The sequence below is a fragment of the Macrobrachium nipponense genome, chromosome 11, assembly GCF_015104395.2.
Source record: "Macrobrachium nipponense isolate FS-2020 chromosome 11, ASM1510439v2, whole genome shotgun sequence".
In the NCBI taxonomy this organism is placed as follows: Eukaryota; Metazoa; Arthropoda; class Malacostraca; order Decapoda; family Palaemonidae; genus Macrobrachium; species Macrobrachium nipponense.
The window spans coordinates 84999845-85018338 of record NC_061087.1 but is presented as its reverse complement, the minus strand read 5'-3'; the positions used below and the strand labels follow the sequence as shown (position 1 = coordinate 85018338).

The window sequence follows — 18494 nt, the reverse complement described above, 5'->3', positions numbered from 1 at the left end:
ACTTCTCTGGCTCGTGCTCTTTAATCATTGTATTTCTGTCTATTTCTTTATGACGTGGCCAAGCCATTTTAACGATACCATACGAATATCATAATCAAACCATTATTTATTTTTTTTTTTCATTTTATACCTGTTTTAATACAAATGAGCAGCTATTATTTATGCATATTTTCTTTACAAAACGTTGTTGATATTATTGATTCATAAGAGACATAAATAATATCTGTAGTATTTTAATATGTAAAGCATGAAAGACTATGTACGTAGCTTGTTGATGAGGATAATACTGTTGATTTTGATAATTATTATAAAGTCTCATTTGGCTGCCGTCCGTAATAAGTTAACGAGGAACTAGATCTCTTATTAAGACAATATTTTGAATCTCGCTGGAGATTGTGATTTTAAAAAAATATCTTTGTCATTATTTATTGCAACTGTAGTCTCTATTTTTTTATACATGCGTGTTTACCAAGTATTATGACGTCAGTTGTATGACCTCTCAGTAGTAATTAATTCCAGGTACCCGACGAGGGTCATATCCCATAAGCATCTTTTATCAGAATGACGTCATAAGTGTACTCGGCTTTTTCATTTGTTATATTTGCGTTGAATTTTCTGTACTACTGAAAAAAAATTTATTTTTTCAACGATAACTTTTTGTAGGCATTGTTTTCTTCATAATTTTGTTGACGTAAATGCCATACTAATATAATTTACGGGAATGCTTGCTTGCTTATTTTTATTTGAGTCCAGCATTTGTATAAAAAGGTTTGTTGATAAAAGCCAGATTTCCGTACCGGTATTTTTTTTATTTGATAATTAGTTTCAGTAAGACTCGGAAATAGACTTACAATGCACTTCGCCAAATGTGACTAAAAGAGGCACAAACCCTTTTTCTTCAATATTTTCTCCAACGTTTGTTATTCATGACACTGATTTCAAATCCTTATCCTCAATTAATAGTCGGCTTATTTTGTCACCAATTCCGTAACTAATCATAATAAATCGTTATATTTTAATAAAGGTAAAGAGGTTTCTTAAATATGCTATTTTATACATAATGGCATTTTTATTTTACAATCAAAAACTGTTGCCTTTTGAAGTCATACTTTAATTACCCAAACATTTGAAGTCGCCATACCTGTTTATCCACACTCGTCATTTTTGGATAGCCACCGGCGTTGACAGGACCCCAAACTTCACGTTCGGCGACATTTAACAACACTTTCGTCAACCATATACAGTACTGTATAGTAATGCAAAACGTATTCAGTGCTGTGTCATGTTTGAGAGCTTCTTCCAAGAGCTTAAAGGGCAGATAACTTGTGATAGCTTTTGCGCTCTGAATCTCACATATTTACCAACCGAAATGGAGTGTAGCTAAGTACATAATAGCCTCGTCTCTGAAATGAGCTTCCAGTAATCGTTAAGGTCTAGAGAACCAGTTCAGTATTATTATTATTGTCTTTGTTGTTGTACTTCGCTGTCGTCAAGATGTTGGTGTCGCTCTAAAAATGTCTAGACGCGTAACAGATTCTACTGTTATAAAAACATCTATGAAACAGTACACTGTTGGTTCTGGTGTGCTTAAGAATGTGTTGGGAAGAGTAGCTGAATCTGCTGTTGCTCTTAGGTGGGAGGAAATGACCCGATTTTTCGGTCTCTATGAAATAGTTCCCGATTCTGTTGTGTTTTTACTGGAAATATTTATGAACGCATATTCGAAGCTGTTGTTCTAGAATGTCACTGGAAGAGAATCCGATTCTGTTGCTGTTGTTGTTCTTGTTGTAACATATCTGTGGAAGCGTTTCCGACTCTACTTGGTGTGGGAGAGCGAGCGCAGGATGAAACCTAGTTTGTGTTTTCGTCTCTTGTGGTTTGAGAAATACACTGTTCAGTATTATGTATCACTATAATCTATAAAACCACTCGCTGTTGTGACGGTATTGTTGTATACCCTCGGTGTTTTTGAATGTTATTATCCTTATGAAATTGTCTTTGAAGTAGGCACAGAAAATATTTATTTTTTAATTACCTAAAATGTTTGGAATTAACCAGGTAATGGACGCGTTTTAGCATTAACTGTGTGATAGATGTATTGCCAAATAAGCGATTGTATAGAAAAGTATTAATCAGGAATTTGCATGAGAAATATATGGCGATGTTTTACAATCACTCACTTTATTTTTTGCAAATGGTGTCGATGTACTATAGGTAATTATATTCAATCATTTTTGTGAAAGCGACCTGAATGAAACACAATACTGTAGTGATCTATGCTATGCAACAGTTTCAAACAGTGCTTGTAAAACTGCAGGAACTTGTGACTTTTTGTGAAATAATTTTCCAGTATGCATTCTTCTTTTTTTCAACGCGAAATTTCTGTAATTCCTTTTGGCAGTGATATATGAATAGTTGAAATGGAGAACCCTTCGAGCTACTGACCTCAAATGCAGATTAGGTTTAGGCTATAGGATGATGGAAAGACCTAAAAACTCATTATTTTCTCACTGGTTACACAATGATCACTATCCCATACGTTTATGCAAATAAAGTTTAGCCAGTGGGTGTATATATATATTATATATAATGTATATACATATATTAATATAGATATATCTATTATATATAATGATATATATAACTGCATACCAGTGCACATGTGGCGTCTACTACTTTAAGAGAGCAATTCTCCTACTTCCTGTATACCGTTAATCTCACATTGGTAAGAATTAGGAGGAAAAGATGGAGAAAGCAATATGTAGTGTCCCAGTCATTTAGTGCTGACAGCTGTTTAATCCAATAACTACCTGCTGTCGTCAGAGCTATACTTGTTTTCCGCATAACTACACTTCATTGGCATTCGACGAAAATTGCCTAAGAGGAAGACTTCCCACAGAGTGTATACTGTGTACATTACACACACACACACACAAACACACACACACACAAACACACACACACACACACACACACATATATATATATATATATATATATATATATATATATATATATATATATATATATAATATATATATATATATATTATATAATATATGTACCAGACCTGTACCCAGAGTTTTTTAAGGGGAGGGGGTCGTTTTCCCTAAAACTGGACCTTTTCTTCTATAAATGTCATTGCATATATAGGTATATGGTTGCCTATATCATATTCCTATTATCACTCTTGTATTCCCTACTACTAAAGAATGATGTTAATGTTTAATAACAAAATTTATATGAAAAAGACTTGCCAAAAAAAAACGAAAGATTGTTATTTGTTACTTTGTAAGTACAGTGCAATGAAAAGGATATAGTCACAGAAAATATTTACTTCCAGAAATTTTGGGGGGGAGGGTCGTTTGACCCCCCGGCCAGGCAACCCCCCTCGGTACAGGCCTGTATGTGTATGTATGTATAGTATGTGTATATAATACATATATTTATATACATATTACGTGTGTAATTTGCATTTATTTTCCACAAAACTGATGAATTCTCAATTTGCATTAAAGGATAAGTTCACATCAAGATCTCATACCGTCTTGAATCCTTCAGTACTTAAGATACTGAATATCGTTTTCTTTGGCGTGTGGCTTTAAGTTATTACTTTTATATAACTTTGCATTTTTAAGTGAAAAATATAAGCGTTCGGAAATAAAAAAAAAATTATTTGAATGGTCTTAGAGGAATATGTGCAGCTGTTTAAGTGTTCGTGTTCATGTTTGATTTGTTTCCTTTGCCCAATTACCAATTTGTATTATTTATGATGTATTTACGTCAGCGAGTAATGACATTTGTCAGCTCGGCAGAAAAGCATTTGTAAAATTTTCGGGAAATGTGAATCTAAACCATATTACAACAAATCATATTGAATTAATTATTGGTATGACTCAATCATATTGCTTTAGGCATAATTGAAATAGTGTGTTGGTCAGCTACTCTGTTAATTAGTATGAGATGTTAATAAAATTTACGATAGAAATGGTTTTTAAACTATCCTTACTTACAACAGGTTATAAATTCCGGTGTAAATTAGCTGCCAATACACTCATTCAATATGGACAATCAAATATACTTCAGTTATAACGATATATATTATATATATATATATATATATATATATATATATATATTATCTGGGAAAATAGTCTTTAAGGGAAAAAATCGTGACAATAAACAACATGAAGCGCGTTGTCAGGCTTGTAAAAACTAGGTCTGAAATCTGCCTTACTTATCATTTTGAATTTTTTTTATGCCATCTCAAATTCTCGGCCGTTAAGTATTTCTTACAGCCTCATTTTAAAGACGAAAAAACTAATTAAAAATAAATAAAAAACATCCATATCGTGAGCAATTCCGCTTTGTTTTGTACCCTAGTACCGTTGTCATTGTTCGAACCAGTTCTGTTTTCTGACCTACATTTCATTTTTTCCAAACTTATTCATGTCCAATTAATACATTATGTTCGTAGATTTGGAGATGCATATGAAATACTGAATAACTTACAGGGCAATGGTGCATATCAACAAAGGACCGGAAGACTGTAACAAAACAAAACAAACAACAAGCACAAACAATGTCTACTTGGTAACTAAACCTAACTCTGTACTACTGTAGCGTAGCATAGAAAACTTTTGCAGAATGTTGTAGGATTCATTTCTGTGAACCTGCTTATCCCTTCAATTCAAGAAACTGCAAAAAATAGCTGTGGTGTTGACGCAAATTATAACGATATCGTTACGAATGCTAAAATTATCTTATTAAAATTTGCAAATAAACTTCTGTATGATTGATAATTTTACCAGAAGAGAGACAATAACAATATGAAAATATCTCTGTGCGACTGATAATTTTTTTCCCGGAGAGAAACATTATTATATCAATAACGACACTTTGGGAGTCAAGAACGCAGCCACGCTTGCGCGGCTGAGCCTTACAGCCTATTTTATAGTTACCAACTTACCAAGTAGATTTTGTGCTTGTTACGGTCTTCCGGATCTTTGTTGACATGCACCATTGCCCTGTAAGTTATTCAGTATTTTATATCTTCAAATATACGAACATGCTGTATTAATTAGACATGAATAAGTTTGGAAAAATAAAGTGTAGGTCAGAAAACAACGACTAGGCTACAAATCAAAACAATGACTATAAAAAAACTCTGTTTTTTTTCATCTGTCCATCCGCCGGTGGTGTTTTTGTATGGTAACACTGCGTCTCGGGCTTTAGATAGTTACATTCGGCTTACATTCAACGATTATAATAATATCCTATTTCGAATATTAACGGTGTAATTCGCATTCAGTAAATTATTACAACACTTTTCAGTTGCAAATGTACACCCAGATATCCTTTTATTTAACCTAACACTTACACACAGCGTAACTATTTACCGGGACGCAGTGTTACCATACACAAACACCATTGGCGGATGGACAGATGATACAAATCAAGGCGGAGGAGGTTCTCACGATATTGATGTTTTCGATTTAATTTATTATTATCATTATTTTCCGTCTCTAAAATGAGGCTGTAAGAAATACATAACTGTCGTGAATTTGAGAGGACAAAAGAATTCAAGATCATAATTAAGGGAGATTTTATACCTAGTTTTTACAAGTAAAAAACAGAAGACCGGCTAGGAGCAGTTGATATTGGTTTGAGTTACTCGCTTCATGTTACGTTTATTTCCACGGTTTTCTTTTTCCCCTAAAGTATATTTTCTCAGAGATGACGGCAGTTACACACAGCCAATATCAGTGTATTCAGTGATAACTGCTGTGTATGAATTTTCGCCAGTTATGATTACTTTCAGAGGAATAGATTGCTGTTGTTCATCTTCGGTCCCGAAAACTAGGCCTATTGCTGACCGCGGTCTTCCAGCAAGTATGGTGACTGGCTTCCATTGCTTAATGATGTCTTCGTATTTGGACCCATTGGCAGAGTATAGAATGATAGCACAATTCCACAACTAAAGTGAATTGTGCCGCTGCCGTGATTTAACTATTATATGGTTGGTATTTAAAAAGAAAAAAAAAATGGAAAACTCAACCCAAGAAAGTACAAAATGAAAATTGTGAATGAAGGAAAGAGACCCCAAAGATCTGGAGATTATATGCCCCATTAGATGATGATGACGAGGAAAAGTAAAATGTGTATGCGAAAAACAAGAGCTCGTCCGTAAAATGTCTGGTAAAAGATGGAATTGATTGAGAAAAGGCTGCAGCGCTGAAATGTAAAAGATCGCTACATAAACTGCTCACCGCCTAACACGGAGTTTAGGAAAACGTGATAACGAGCGCTGTAGTGAAAATTGTCTCAAAATCTATTTCAGAAATCACATATTACATTGTTTTAAACGCCTGATATTTTAACATAAAATGGAAGTTGTACAGGAAAACTTGTATTTCTGTAGGGTGTTAACCGGTTATGTATCCACCTATGTATACCCAGAGGTGCTAGTACTAGCGGGAGCCCTTGTTTAGTACTAACCCCACAGCGATCAAAGTATTATATACACCCATTTCTGTATTGTGTGGTCAAGTTATATTAATAAACGACATCTTCATGCGGCCGTCTACTTTACTTAGCATGAATTAACCCTAGACTTTGACAAAGCTGGATACCTGACAGGTTAGTACCTTTCTATAGTGTGAGAACCACAGTTTAAAATACTAACCCAAAGGAGACAAAATTTGTTGATTGCAAAGCTTCACGCATTACAAGGCCCAGAGCATACCCGGAGTGCAAAAAAAGCAAGACTAAAAAATTCAAAAAATTCTAGAGTAACAGCTGTTAATGAAACTGATGTTGCCTTCTGAATATGTTACATGAAGGAAGGTTATGGGAAAGCAAACTAAAATAGACAAACATGACCTAATAATCGGGTAATTATATTACTAATAAGAGAAACCTGGCATATCACTGACATTAAAGAGAAGTTGTATTTTATACCAAGAGTAGAAACATAGCTGGGGAAACAGCAATTAGCCTCCCAGAGCAACTAGGTCGAATTATCATCTAGAACACCAGATACAAAAGAAATATCTAATATCGAAATACAAGACTGAATGCATTTGATGAGGAAATATCTACTGTGCTATTTCTATCACAAATTATTGAAACAGGTGCACCAAGACCTCGTTGAGCAATACAGAATGGAACGCTGTATTACCAGAAAAGCAGACAGCTATTTTAAGAGTCACTTCACCGAAACAGTTTTGCAGAGAGGTAGTGAAATAGTTATATGATTAGTGTCTAGGTCTAGACCAGTGGTTCCCAAACCTTTTCTGCCATTTCCCCCTGCACCCAGTTCAACCATCCAGATTTCCCCCCTCATGTGTATGAGGGAAAGAGTAGTTAAAGCACACTGTGAGTATTTACTAATTTATTTTTCAAATGTGCAAATATGCTGATAAACATATAGTTACAGAGTAAAGTGGATAGAGAGCGGTCAGTAACAATTAATTGCATAGCCATAGAGAGCGGTTAGTAGAAAATAAAAGGACTTTTGTTTGCTCTTCTGCTTTAGAATTAAGTTAGTGAGAAGTGTGATTTTTTTTAGTTAGTAGGTAGTATAATTAATTCCACCCTGGAAGCCTCCGATTTCCCTCCAGGGGGAAATTTCCCCCAGTTTGGGAACCACTGGTCTAGACCTTGATTAGAGTTTCCCTCCCGTCGGAAGTGATGGCAATATTTAAGTAGTTTTGTAGATGCGCCGAGTATATAATTTACGAAGTACATGACTTAGCTCTTCGTTGCAAGTTTGCACTTCTGTGATTGTCAAACATGGAGTTCATTACTTGTAGAATGCGGTACTAGTTGCAAAGGTTAAGACTTAAATCTGTGTATAGATGCTCACGTTTTATGTACTAGAATAATAAAGGCTTAATATTAAGGCTCTACTCTTAAATCCGATATAAGGGCCTATGATACAAAACTTCATGTCAGAAGCTGAAGACGTCCGTGGAATGGTTTAAGAGGTCCTTACTTAAAGAACTTTAAACTACAAGTAAAACACTGTGAATATAAACTGTGGCCAGATGAGTATTACAAGGTGGTGTCATAGGACAGATCTTATTATTAAGTAAATCACCGAATTATTGTGTATTATGAGAGAAATGAAGCAGCACGAATATTTTCGCAGATAATACATGGTTTTACTTGGTTATGGGCAACGCTTAGGATTTCTTGACAAACAGAGTATATAAAGTGACTGAGAATAATGATAAAACGGAGTGAATATGTATGATGCCACAAAGCACCAAAAAAAGGCTTTTTTTTTTTATGAAAGAGCACATGTATATTCTATATAAATTTAAATAGTTATGACAGCGAGGAACGTGAAATTATGAAATGTTCAACACCGTTTGTGAGATCAAACACCAAATGCAGCGCCTCAGTGGCGTGGTCGGTATGGTCTTGGCCTGCTACCTCGGTGGCCACGAGTTCGATTCTCAGGTATTTCATCGATGGGTCTGAGATGTGTATTTCTGATGATAGAAGTTCACTCTCAACGTGGTTCGGAAGTCACGTAAAGCCGTTGGTCCCGTTGCTGAAAAACCACTGGTTTCAAGCAACGTAAAAACATCATACAAACAAACAAACACTGAATGCAGTAAAAATGGGACGTTATTATTCTAGAATAGTCTTCCCGGAGAAATACTTAAATATGGATGTTTTAAAAATGTTTTCACACAATTCTAAAACGCCGTCACAAAACATGGTTTATCAAATCACTCTCCTTACAGATGATGTTACCGAGTTTGGTAGACAAAGCAGCCAAATCAATGATGCACAAATCCCAATGGGACAGAGCCACGTCCATCCTTAGTGGTCTTCATTGGCGTTTTGTTTATTCGAGAATCCTACCTGAAATGTGCTTTGACGTACAGTCACGTTACAAATTATTGCATCAGTTGCCTTAATGTTTCAGACAGTAGGTATATGGAGGTATTCAACAAGTGGTATCTGGCAACTATTCGCCTGTCCGCGCAGGCGCATGATGTGCTATGGTGACAGACTAAGTTTCTGTTAATTAGTTACAGGTTGACCTAGAGCAAGATCCTTTACCTGCACACGACTGACATAGTCTAAAACAAAAAACAGGGTCACTCGCTAATGTATACTATGGCAGGCGAGCTAAATAACATTGTTTAAAGTAAATGAAAATTATCGTTCTTTTGCATGTTTCTTCTTTAACAATTGTGGCATAAATTTTTCTTGTAACTCGCCCCAGCCAATTTCTGGTGTAAGAGGGTTTTATTTTAGCACTGAAAATTGTAGGCCTATTTATTTTGCGTATACAGCATTAAAACAAAACTATTTATTATGTTTTTGTATTTATCATAAATGTAAATAAAATGGAAAATAAATGTTTGGTTAAGCCTAATGATCCTTGCCTGGTCTGTGAAGGCTGAAAATCCTTTGATATGCCGTATGATTTTGTTTATAAGTATTTGTGCGGTATTTGACTTTAAAACCAGCAATGTGTTCTTTTACAGCCGTTATGTAAATATATGTATAATTGATCATTTCAGAATGGAAAGGCCTATTTCTGAAACTGTATGGCTGAGGACTGAATTAGTCACTCCTTGAAAAGAATGTGGTGAAACAGAAAAACAAAAATAATGTATTTCCATATATTATTAATATCCGTAATGGGTGGCAGATAATATTGATAGTGAGCAAGAGGTTGAAACGTGACATTAAAAAATTCTGTTTAATAGAAAAATATCTATTAATAAAAGTTCAATAAATGCTTTAGGTAGAATATAGTTAAAGAACAACATCTAAAGACAAGTCAATGTGTTCTTTCGAACAAAATTAAAGAAAAACAACAGTAAATTATGTTTATCCCATACAATCAGTAAGGGCGCGGTTCCTAGCCAGTTTCAGTTTATGAATGCTATTCACATCCTGATATTTAGTGTAACTCCCAAAATAACTCCGGTCACACATGTCGTTACCAGTTACGATCAACTTAGGCCTATGTGACTCGCATTATGTAACCATTTTTCCAGTTTCCTTCTCTGGTGTATCTGAATTCTCCTTCATATTTGTAAAAAAAAAAAAAAAAAAAAAAAAAAAGGAAAATATTTCAGTTTGAGGTTTTTGATGGAATTAAAAAGAAAATTTCCATACGTAAGATTTAGAAGTTATCGTGCATCCAAAGGCTTTACTGACCATTCAACTTTCAGGCTTGCCAACCAAACCTTATGCTGCAGTGTATTTCACCACCCTTCAGTGAAGCGAACTGTATTTAGTTTAAGAAAGGAAGCTTTAAATTATACAATATATTTTTTCTTATAAATATGCCTTATTTGCTAACTTAAAATAAGTTTTTTTTATTTCTATTTATTTATTCATTTATTTATTATTATTTTTTACAGAAAGATCTTGAGCAGTTGAAAATCAGATTACATTGGATAAGCCAAACTCCACATTTGCTTAAAATAACAGCTCTTTATACAGATGAGACTGTTGACACGGTTGTTAGGCCGGTTCATATCTAAACATAATGAAATATTTCATAATGATTCGGACAAAATACCTAAAAAAAACTGCATAAAACTTTTTTTACGCAGTTTTATTGTTTATGGGTGATAATTGATTCCATTTTTCACATTCGAAAAATAAATTTCTCAAACTATTTATTATATGTGAAATAAAAAGAAAAACTATCAGAACGATATATTTCGTAATATAACAGCGGAATTCTACGTGACGATAAAGAATGAAATGTAAACGTAACATGTTGAACACCTCATACAGTAATATTGCATCAAAAGTCAAAATGCACCGAGCAAGAAAAAGGGGATTTAGTGCCGAGATAGAAAAAAAAAAAAAAAAAAAACTTTGAATACATGCCGCCAAGATCTTCAAGTAAGCTGCCCTAAGAACTAAAGGAGTGTGAAAAGTTGAGCCATTCAAGAAGAAAGTGATGTTTATCCGAAAACAGTCATGACCGTAATAATTTAGTCAAGAAACCTGCAAACTATAAATTGCAAATTGAAAGAAATCAATGGATACTTAGTTATGTTTGTAGCACTATTGGGGAAAGATTTGGTGTTCGATCATCTTCTATAACCTCCATTTTAACAAACAACACCCACTGCCACCTCAGGCGATTGCCACCTAAGAAGTAGTGCATGCTGCTCGCTTCGTACCTCAGCATCCACATTAAACGTAAATGCCGTGATGTTCTAGCATCCGTTGCCAGATTTCTTTCTATTCAGTATGGAATTCTGCCTGGCAACGCCGATGCTTATGGTAGCATTTATTATATTATTTCTGCCTTAGGAGTGATACCATCCATTACAAGGAACGCTGGTGAGGATGGATATTTTTCACCTCTTGTAAAATTTATTGATAAAACAATATTGTCCATCTTTCGTGAGTTAGAGCAGCTGCTCTGTATCCTCAGGTTTCAGAACGAATCCCACCACGGAAGGGACTGTCTCTCTTCATTTACTTCCCACTTGGTTCCAGGCCTGTAGTGATAGTCATTTCCAAACCGTGTGAGGAAATAAAAAAATTAAAGGCTCATTTTGGCTGTTGAAAACACATGTATATTTAGAAGTGACAGGTAAATTAGATCAGTTGTGTGTGTGTATGTATATATATATATAAATATATATATATATATATATATATATATATATATTTGAAATCTGTTTGGTCACCTTTTCACCATATATGTATATATTTGTAATAGACAAAAAGACCTCTTAACTTCTCAACGTCTTCACACTAGTTGAATACGCTTGTTACTACAATGCTTAAGATCCAAATGAAGAATCTCTGACGTTCGTGGCAAGATTCGAACCCACACATCATACGTCTGATAGACATACATTATATATATATGTGTGTGTTTGCATAAACATATATAACACAACTATATTAAGTACACGTTCATGCATAAACGTGGGCGACGGAATAATCCCCGAGAAATGGGAACGGAACACATTAGCATAAGACTATTACAAGATTTGTTTGAACTTTCGTGTAAACGTCCTGTGGGTAATACCTTTATTTATTGCAGCCCCAATCTGAGTATCTTTAGAAGATGAGAAATGCGATCCCCAGTCGAATATTCTTGAGATCTCTAATCGAATATTATAGGATTCAGGATTTTCTATGTATTTATTTATATTTGTTCTTGGTGATGACGTCATCAGGAGGTGCTCTTCGTTTCATAACTGTAACTGGCGAGGGTTACAGCTGCGCTTGTGGTTAAGGATGTGTTCTAAACAAATGCTGTTTATTTTATGGATTTGGCGGTTACAACTGCTGTGCCGTTTATGACTTTACCCATAAATGGTGTTCATGTTTTGGCTTTGTCGGACACAGCTGCTGTGCGATTTATGACATCAGAAACAAGTGCTGTTCATGATTTGGCTTTGTCGGGCACAACTGCTGTGCAAGTTATGTCGTCAGAAGCAAATGCTGTTCATTTTATGGATTTGTCGGGTACAGCTGCTGTTCGGCATATGACGTCAACGACAAATGCTGTTCATTTTTGTGGCTTTGTTATCAACAGCTGATGTGCGGCTTATGACATCGGCAACAAATGCTGTTAATTTTATGGCTGCAAGTACAATGCTGTGTGGCTTATGACGTCAGCAACAAATGCTGTTCATTTTATGGCTGCCGGGTACAGTTGCTGTGTAGCTTATAACATTGGCAACAATTGCTGTTCATTTTATGGCTGCAAGGTTCAGTTGCTGTGAGGCTTATGACGTCGGCAACAAATGCTGTTCATTTTATGGCTGCCGGGTACAGATGTTCTGTGGCTTATGACGTCAGAAACAAATGCTGTTCATTTTATGGCTGCCGGGTGCAGATGTTCTGTGGCTTATGACGTCAGAAACAAATGCTGTTCATTTTATGGCTGCCGGGTACAGATGTTCTGTGGCTTATGACGTCAGAAACAAATGCTGTTCATTTTATGGCTGCCAGGTTCAGTTGGTGCGTGGCTAATGACGTCAGAAACAAATGCTGTTCATTTTATGGCTACCGGGTACAGATGCTGTGTGGCTTACAACGTCGGCAACAAATGTTGTTCATTTTATGGCTGCCGGGTACAGATGCTGTGTGGCTTATGACTTATCAGGAACAAAAGCTATTCATGTTGTGGCTTTGTCAGAAACAGGTGCATGGCGATTCGGGATTATTAGTCTTAGTAGTTGCTGCTGTTCAATCTAAGCTTGTTAACAGCTGCCATAAATGTTTCTGGTTGTGATGAGGTTCAGCATGTAATCTGGAACGTCTGTTACTTGCTGCGGATATTCACCGTAAGTTTATTAATATCAGCAACGTCGGTTATGTTGATAAAAAAAATAAAACCTCGTGATGTTGATGACAGATGGTCATTTGAATCTTTTAACATCGTTGAGTTGCTGTTTAATTTACTGTTCATCGCTTACTATAGGAAGGTTTAACGTGCACTAATTGGCTATCCTTTCTCGGGCATATATCTCGCTTTTTTCTCTGCATTTCACCCTCTTCCTTCATTACCAGGAGTAGTAATGATTCTTTAAACCTACTTCATAGATAAACTTTATCTTTTTCTAAAACTGGGGTCCTATTACAAAATAAACACAAGAGGGAAGCTAAGGATGAATGATGTACCTGAAAAGAGTTAGAAGTAACTGAAGTTCTTTTTAATTAATTTAAAAGAGTCCAAAAACCAATGTTCAAAGGGCACAGGAGACTCAGTCTTTTAGCTCGATTCTTTATTCCAAATATTCATGGCAGTAACCTCTGTCTTATGCCAAGGAAAAAAATTGATGTATGAATAACTTAAATTTAGACTTTTAGTGGATTCCGAGTTTCAGTGTACGTATGATTTGGAATGTATATAGCTTTTTGCACCAGAGGATGGTTATATTTTAACACTAGCCATTTTTAAAGATATGTGAAAGTTACAAAAGAAAGAGGGCAAATTTGTTTGAAAATGTTTCAGGGTAAAGGCGAAAGCTCCTGCAACCTGTTGATTCATTTTCCTCATGGCTATATACTCTGTTTGTATAAATACATTGGCGAGCCAATTTCGATTTCATGGGAAAGACTGCTGTCATCAGATAAATACATCTCTGCAATATAGCGTGATTGAGAAGTAAGGAATTCACTTCATGAAAATCTCCCACAACTTATTACCTGTGACACATGTAATAACCAGAATAACCAGCCCCAATGTTAGAAACTATGTTCAACCAAGTCATTCCAGCGTCTTTTTTTAAGACACGTCCAAGTGACGACAACTCACACCTCGAGGATTCACAAATCTCGGAGGAAACTAAAGAAAAAAGGAATGTAAATTACGATTGAAATATAACTTTTTTCAATGAGGTAATGAATATTAATGCAAGCCTGTGTAGATCCAAGGATGGTTTTATAAGTGGGCGTGGCAACGAGATATTCTCGTATATAAGGCGAAGAGCGTTTTTCTCTGACCTCAGTTGAGTAGCATCGCACCGCTTCTGTACAAGTCAGTCAACTCTTTTCAGGTAGAATCCAGGACCAAAGGTAGGAATGGAGTAATTATATATAATACTATCATATACATATATATAATATATATATATTATATATATATATATTATACACACACTACTACATACATACATATTATAATATATGATATATAATATATATATATGTGTTATTTTATTATTAATATATTTATTATATAATTATTATATATATATATATCATATATATAGATATTATAGATATATATATATAATACTATATATAATATATATATATATATATATATATATATAGACTATATATTATTATTATATTAATAATAATATATATATATATATATATAGATATATAGATAGATATATTATATATATATATTATATCATATATATATACACAAAACACACACACACACATATATATATATATATATATATATATATATATATATATATATATATATATATACAATATACGTGTGTGTTTATGATGTCTTTTATATTTACGAAAGTAAAACTCTTCCTGAGATATTTTTCTTGATCGAAAGCCGTGCTTCTTGTCGCGATGCTGGTACTTTTAACTTAGCAGGATTGAATGTAAGGAAGATTACCTGTTTGTTAAGATAATATTCAACAACTTTACAGTTGGATTAAAGCTTAGAAATTGTATGTAACGGAACTTAAACCCTGATGCCTGTAGGTGGAAAGTGCCGTCAGTGCACCTCACGCGCTGCATTGCAGGCATTACTTTAGGTACTTTGCAGTGTCCCTTTGGCCCCTAGCTGCAATCCTTTTCATTCCTCTTACTGTACCTTTGTTTATATTCTCTTTCTTCAGTCACACGTTCCACTTTCTCCTAACAAGTTTTTTTTTTTTTTCTGTGCAACTGGGAGGTTTTCATTCTATTTCTCCTTGATAAACCTTCTTTGCTGTCAGCATCCCTTTCAGCGCTGAATAACCTCATAGGTCCCAGCGCTTGGCTTTTGGCCTAAATTCTACAACCCTGATATTTTTTTATAACAATTGTTGGTTATTTTTCAGACGTGTTTTTAACAAGCTCATTTTTTCTTGGCAGAGGGATGGTGCGCTTGCTTAAACAACAACAGTTGTTGGCAGCAGTGTTTCTTGTGACAGTCACTATAGCAGCAGCTCAGACATTCCAGTATAGTAGAGGTAATAATAATAATAATGATAATAATTCCTTGTTTTGAATGCTTCTTAAATAAAGCAAAGTCACACTTTTACATACACAAAATTTCCCTGTCTAGGTGTCTTGATCTATCTGTCTATATATATATATATATATATAATATATATATATATATATATATATATCATATATAATCTATTTCCATCTTTTCTTAAAATCAGGAATATCTCTTGGTCCTAATGTTTACTTTCTTCTAAATAAAAAAAAAACTTATCATATGAATTCATTAATACCAGGGCAGTTCCTTCTTGCTAATAACACTCAGTTAATTAATACTTGTTTCTTTTATTAAATTATGTAAGGCAACAACACGGAATAAAGAAACCTTGGCATTTTCATTCATTACCCCCTAAAAAGCTATAACATATTGGTAAAATTTTTGCACTCTCATTTTGCTTTCTCACCTGATGTAAGGTTGGACTAACGGAAGAAAGCGGTCTGATCCTTTAACCGGCCAGAGGAAAGCCGTTGATAACATGATACAGACTTTGCCCGTCGCTCGCCTAATGGCAGATGGCGGACCTCATCAGCATGGAGGATCAGCCCACACTGTTCAGAAGGTAAACTTGTTGTTTAAATAAAAATCCTTTTGTGTTATCTGTTGGAAATGCACAAGAAATAGTCTAAATAACCCTAACTGTATTAATAATTAAAAAAGACGAAAATTTCAGCTAAAGTTGAAAAGTCTGTGGTCAGTGAAGATTATATGCTTTATATTAGGAAATTTCCTTTCTTCCCCAAGATTTACCACTGGTTCCATGCAACGTAAAAACACCATAAAAAAAACCTAAGATTTTCGCACTGCTTCATTGCATGCTAGCCTAGTACTTCCAGTTTTCTGTGACAGCTTACGTTCTAAAAATAGGTCCTTTTCCCACTTTCGCAACGAGTTATTAACAAGCAACTTCAACACGACTACAACTATTCTGTTACGACCACCATTTCTGATAGCAATAACAGAGCTGCATAATCCTTTCAGACCATAGAGGACCGCCTGCGCAATCTAGAAGTTGAACTGAACACACTTCTGGCAGCTGGCAGTTCGGCTCTATCACCACCAGGCAACGAAAATGAGTATTATCCAGAGAAGTAAAAAACCTCCAGGAAATGCGTCTGAAAGTTCTTCAGTTCGTTTGGTATGTTTCTTTCTTCCTACGATGATTTGCCTCATTTCTGGACGTTCTTAGCATTCTGTGATAAGTTGTTTAGCCGAGGCTTTGTCTTTACAACGGCGACGATGACGGGACATCGTCTGTTTTTAGGTTTACTACTTCTTCATCTTCTGATAAAATTTATTTTCATATAATATTCAAGATGGTGTTATTTTAGATGAAGCCGTGAAAGGAAGAGAAAAGAAATTGCATTCACTTGTAACGAACAATAAGAACCTAGAGGTGGGTAGGAATGTGGGCTCCTTTTCATAGGATTAAGTTTCTAGGTTTATTCTACACGGAGTTAAGTACACAGTTCCTTGTTTGCATGATATTGCCATTTTTTGGGGGAAGGGGCGGGGAGGGAGGACGCTTTGCAGTGTCAAGTGCAGCTGGACTGCAAAACATTTAGGAAAGCTTCATAATTTTAGTTTTCACAGAGCCCATCCTATTTGTTCCCTTATATCAAAAGGACAACGATCATTAGTCAAAGGCTTATAAGTTTGGCTTTTAAGATTTAGTAATGGCCAGCATTATTCCTTTTATAGTTTTCACGTTGTTATTCTTCATTATTTGCTTGTAATTAACGCAAATTTCGTTTTTGCTGTTCAAGAAGTTTTTTATTTTTATTTTTTATTTTCTGGGGCTTAGGACTTGAGTAGAGACTGTATAGTGTCTTTAAATGCTACAATCTGAAGTAGATAATCAACCATGTTATGCTGGAAAGCCCATTTATTTTTGTTAAACTTATTTCTTACTGAAAACCCAGAGTTTTCATACTTGTGCTTTTAGTGTAATAATTTAACATATTCATAGCCAACCGCTTTTGAATTGTGCTGAGGTTAAAGAGTTCATTTTGAATATCCCTTGATCTGTTTGGACAGTGCATTAGCTTTTTATTTTTATTTTGATGAGCAGTAGACATAAAGAGCCCAGTGAAGGATAAGTAGGCAAATAAATGTCTGTACACGTGAAGAAATAGTTTTGGGAAACTTGAGGGCTAATTTAGCATCAATGTTCAGATATCAAGAAGGCTTATGATATCACAGGATTGTTTTACCGTTTTAGAAATTGTGTTAGTAAGTGTAATACTTGACAATTTGTTTGTCGTACCTGTATTTTTTTCCCTTTTACATCCCGGAGTCCATTGATTTGTATTTTTTAAATATATTGATCATGATTAATTATTTTGAAAGATTAATCTAGCTTCACCTGATGTATGTCCTGACTTGTATTGTGTGTCTCTGCTGTCAGACAGTATTATTAGTTTCTATTTGTTCACTTAGTTATTTTGTTTAAGACGACCGATGTCAGCGTAATGCAAATAGTCTCATTGAACAACTGATAAATGCAGGTGTCTTCGAGTGTGGTGTCATTTTCAGATGGTAAATCGGAATGATATACTGCAGTATCATGAAAGGAACGTCCACAGCGACTTAACGCCAATGAATGTACAATATTTATTAGTGATTTGTGAATTGGATTTGATTATAACTGACAATCTTAATTTGATTTGATAGAAGTCTTGACTTGCTTATTATGATTATCACACTGTATTTCAATATTTATGAAATAAAAGAAATAATTTGAAGGAGAATGGAGTTTTCCTTATGCAACCTTAGATGACACAAA

At 34.8% G+C, this 18494-nt stretch overlaps 1 protein-coding gene across 4 annotated transcripts; it reads left to right on the top strand.

Moving 5' to 3' along the window:
• The first annotated feature begins 4189 nt into the window (after positions 1–4189).
• On the top strand, positions 4190–18451 carry LOC135206771 (uncharacterized). 4 transcript variants are annotated; one of them, XM_064238275.1, is made up of 4 exons: positions 4190–5029; positions 15577–15674; positions 16126–16271; positions 16691–18451. In XM_064238275.1, the coding sequence occupies exons 2-4, from the start codon at positions 15581–15583 to the stop codon at positions 16802–16804; spliced, it is 354 nt and encodes a 117-aa protein (XP_064094345.1). In that variant the 5' UTR covers positions 4190–5029; positions 15577–15580; the 3' UTR covers positions 16805–18451. The 4 variants fall into 4 exon arrangements, with proteins under 4 accessions (XP_064094345.1, XP_064094357.1, XP_064094352.1 ...); XM_064238287.1 differs by lacking the exon at positions 4190–5029 and adding an exon at positions 5428–6639; XM_064238282.1 differs by lacking the exon at positions 4190–5029 and adding an exon at positions 7238–7377.
• The last annotated feature ends 43 nt before the right edge of the window (positions 18452–18494 follow it).

Bases quoted from the DNA above. Each gene is read 5' to 3' on its own strand.
- LOC135206771 (XM_064238275.1), top strand. From the start codon at position 15,581: ATGGTGCGCTTGCTTAAACAACAACAGTTGTTGGCAGCAGTGTTTCTT. The intron at 15,675-16,125 runs GTAATAATAATA...ACCTGATGTAAG, and splicing joins GACATTCCAGTATAGTAGAG to GTTGGACTAACGGAAGAAAG. The intron at 16,272-16,690 runs GTAAACTTGTTG...TAATCCTTTCAG, and splicing joins CAGCCCACACTGTTCAGAAG to ACCATAGAGGACCGCCTGCG.